Source organism: Pseudomyrmex gracilis, unplaced genomic scaffold (assembly GCF_002006095.1).
Source record: "Pseudomyrmex gracilis isolate BER0280 unplaced genomic scaffold, ASM200609v1 scaffold_1607, whole genome shotgun sequence".
Lineage (NCBI taxonomy): Eukaryota > Metazoa > Arthropoda > Insecta > Hymenoptera > Formicidae > Pseudomyrmex > Pseudomyrmex gracilis.
In genome coordinates, this window is record NW_018022191.1 from 13,032 (window position 1) to 16,539 (window position 3,508).

The 3,508-nt window shown below is 32.0% G+C and overlaps 1 protein-coding gene across 4 annotated transcripts in view; it reads left to right on the forward strand.

Annotated features, from left to right (window-relative positions):
* The first annotated feature begins 655 nt into the window (after positions 1-655).
* LOC109862293 (uncharacterized protein KIAA1841 homolog) overlaps positions 656-3,508 on the forward strand; it is a 5,360-nt gene continuing 2,507 nt past the window's right edge. For 3 of the 4 annotated variants that reach the window (XM_020442296.1, XM_020442299.1, XM_020442298.1), the window contains exons 1-4: positions 1,157-1,521; positions 1,641-2,429; positions 2,551-2,931; positions 3,081-3,347. In XM_020442296.1, coding sequence (XP_020297885.1) covers positions 1,373-1,521; positions 1,641-2,429; positions 2,551-2,931; positions 3,081-3,347 — 1,586 coding nt within the window. In that variant the 5' untranslated portion in view covers positions 1,157-1,372. Of the gene's footprint in view, positions 1,091-1,156; positions 1,522-1,633; positions 2,430-2,550; positions 2,932-3,080; positions 3,348-3,508 lie in introns of those variants that run through there. The other variant, XM_020442297.1, reaches the window with a different exon arrangement.

Below are 3,508 nucleotides of genomic sequence, written 5' to 3' on the forward strand. Positions count from 1 at the left end.
TTTTTTTTTAAATTATTCATAGTTTAGATTTTTTTATCACTTGACATAAACAAAAGTTTTTATTTGTTTTTGTACGAATATAGCTCAGCTGGCTATTTAAGGTTGCTCCATACATACTATTCTAAAGACTCTTCATAGTTGATGAGTGGAAAAAAAGATCTTTTCCTATCCGACTGCGACAATGTTGTAGAACGATTGTCGCAATAACTACCGATCACCGACTGTCGACAAACGACTAGCGTCATCCGACAGCGACATACGACTTATTGTAGAACAGGCTTCAGAGCCCATCCTCTTTACTCTACGTTGGAAAAAGAAGGATAAACTCTGACCCAGAGCGACCCAGAGCGACCAGTTCAGGCAAAACGAACAGACCTAAAGTAGGTCAAATGTGTTTTCGAACGCAACAATCGAGAGTTCACGAAGAGTTCTCAAGCCTATGTCACACTACGGATTGGGATTGAGATTAGATTGAAATTTGACCAATTAGAAAAAAGAAAACCAATCCTAAGTTTAGTGATCTTCTCTCTGATTGGCCAAATTGCAATCCAATCTCAATCCTAATCCGTAGTGTGACATAGGCTTCAAAGTGTTTTCGAACGATCCACGTAAGATTAAAAGCACTCGAGGAATGTTTTCGAACGCAGTCCCAGGGGCACGGTGCCATAATTGCAAGAAGAAGAAGGAGACGCGAACAAACCTAACCTACAGATGCCTACAGAGCTGTCAAGAATTGATCAAACTCACATGACTTTACATACAATTCATGTATTGTACATAAACTAACATTTACATGCATGAATACAATCGCCTAATGAGTTAAAAACCTCAACTTTTTAATAAAATTCTTTTAAAAATAATTTTTGTGAACGATTAAAATGTGTAACATCGAATATGTGCCAATGTAATGTAAATTTGCATATTGTACATGTACTTTTGTGCTGATGATATAATTTGTTGTTTTCTTTGTATAAAAATAAAAGAAATTGATGTATAAATGAGAAGAGTACAGACATGGAACCACAAAATTCTAATAATGTAGTTTTAAATACACATGCAATATTAAGATCATGTGCTACAACTAATGAAGGTATATGAGATATATCACATTGCACAAAAAATAAACACTAAACGCTGCACTATTTCGAAATTTTTTGTTTGGAATTAGTTTTGTTTTTAATGGTAATAGTACAATAGTTTTGTTAAATTGTTTTGTTAAATTTTGAATTTATAACAAAGTTTAAACTATATGTTCCATATCCCAGTAAACAATTTTGTTGTCAGATGTCGCGATTTTGTCGCTAATCGCCACACCAAATCCATATCCATCTGTGTCCTCAGTAGGATATAGTTTTGGTGAGTTTTGGTGACCATGTTGCGTTTTTTGTGTCTCTGTGTCAACAGCTTTGGTAGCACACAAAGCATCTGTTTCCGTATTGTAGCGTTTCTGCACACAGTTTCTGTTGCCAGGTCTGCACAGTCAAATTGTTTGCTGGGATCATTAATAAGCTTTACAATAAGGTAACATATATAATTGCATTAAAATGTTTGAGAAATGTATGTCACATTGTAACAAAAATTGAACATAAAAGTGTATGATAATAATAATAATAGATATTTTAAAAAAATATAGCTGAAAGATTACAGAATTTACTTCAAGAAAACAAACACTCAAAATTAACCATTGGTGCATTCTTTGACTTTATGAGGACTGCATATCAACTCAATGATAGTGCTGAAGGTTTAGCTACAATATTGAGTGCTAACAGTGAAATTGACTGGCATGAATTAGTAAAGATTGATTTAGAAAAGTCAGAAGATAATAACCAAGCAAGTAACAGCACCTGTAGTTTCAATTCTCAAGTACAGAGAAAGCAAGATAAAAATTCTATAAAAGATTTATTATTGCAAAGAATAAGCAAAATAAGCGTAGAAACAAGTCCGTATACATTTGAAAGTATGATGAGCTCACAGTTTTCCACAATATCTTCCAATTCTAGCATCCAACAAGAAACATGTAGAAACAACAATTTTATGCAGGAATCTAATAATGCAGAAAATTCATATATCAAATGTTTTGAGATAGACGTTAATACTGGAGAAATAAAAAAATCATTAGAATGCAAAGATTCTAATGAAAAAAGAAAAATTTCTTCTCAGTCTAATGAAGATTTGGAAGAAAGAGAGCATGCTTTAGCAAAGATTATGAAAGAAAATTTGAGAGATGTCTTGCATGAAGGATTACTGGATTCTGTTTTGCCATATATGTTTCCAAAATCTACTTTGTCACAACCTATTATTAAGAAAACTCCTGCTGCAGATATTAAAAAAAACTGTTCTTTAGGTAACATAGGTGAAAATAAAGCAGGAGTTTCAACTCATAAAGAAAAAGACAAGGAAAAAACTAAGATACAAAAGAAATTACCGGAGTAAGTCTTACTCTGTCTATAATGATTGCATCTGCATAAATATAGATTAGGAAATTAGATTTGTTCAATAAAATATGTAAATTATGTTAAAAAATATATTCTTTTTGTGTTTGTCATATAGCAGCGAAGTGGAAATTCATGTATGTGATGAAGATAAAAATATTAAAAAACATTTTCGATGTCCGCAGAAGCTTCTTATACAAAAAATGTGTTATTTTGCTGATGTCACAGCAGGACAGAAACTTGACGAGATTGATATATCGGTACATTGTGACGTTGTTATTTTTGAGTGGTTGATGAAATGGGTGAAGAAGGACATTATCAAAAAATCAGAGTGGCCGATTTTAGAGACCAGTAATGTCATACCAATTATGGTGTCTGCTTGCTTTCTACAAATGGAACCACTCTTAGAGATTTGCCTTCATTATTGTCATGATAATATGTCAGATATTCTAAAGACATCAACGATTTTAACATGTCTGGACGATAATCTTGTCACAAGGTACATATTTGTGATATTAATATATTAATATATTTTATATTCTACTGTTATTCTCTCTTTTTTTCTTTTTTCTCTTTCCTCTTCTCTTCACATTTCACTAAAATTGGTTTTTTCTCTGCTATTCTATTAACCTATGTAATTATCAACAGATTGGCTGATTTATTTACTAATGAAGACGTTGAAATGTTAAAGGACAAAAAAGATAAAATTCAGAGTCGTTTGTTTTGTAAATTAATTATGTTCTTGACAGAAATTACTCCGGATAATAAAAAGAGGCATTACAACTCGTTAGCTACGCTGTTTAAATGTGGAAAATGTAACAAAAATATTGTGCAATCAATTTCCAATTTTGTGCCTTGTGTTTCAAGCGCGTTAAAAATTGATAACAAAGGTGCTGTTCACAGTAAGCATGTCAGGTCAGTGAATACATTTTTAATATAATATAATATAATAATAAATAATATATAATAATAACACAGCCACACAAAAAAAAAAACTTTCTTTGGCCTGGGGATCAGACCATGTTTATTATATGTTTTTGGGGTCGCTGAATCCGAATCCGAGGTCCATTAAACCC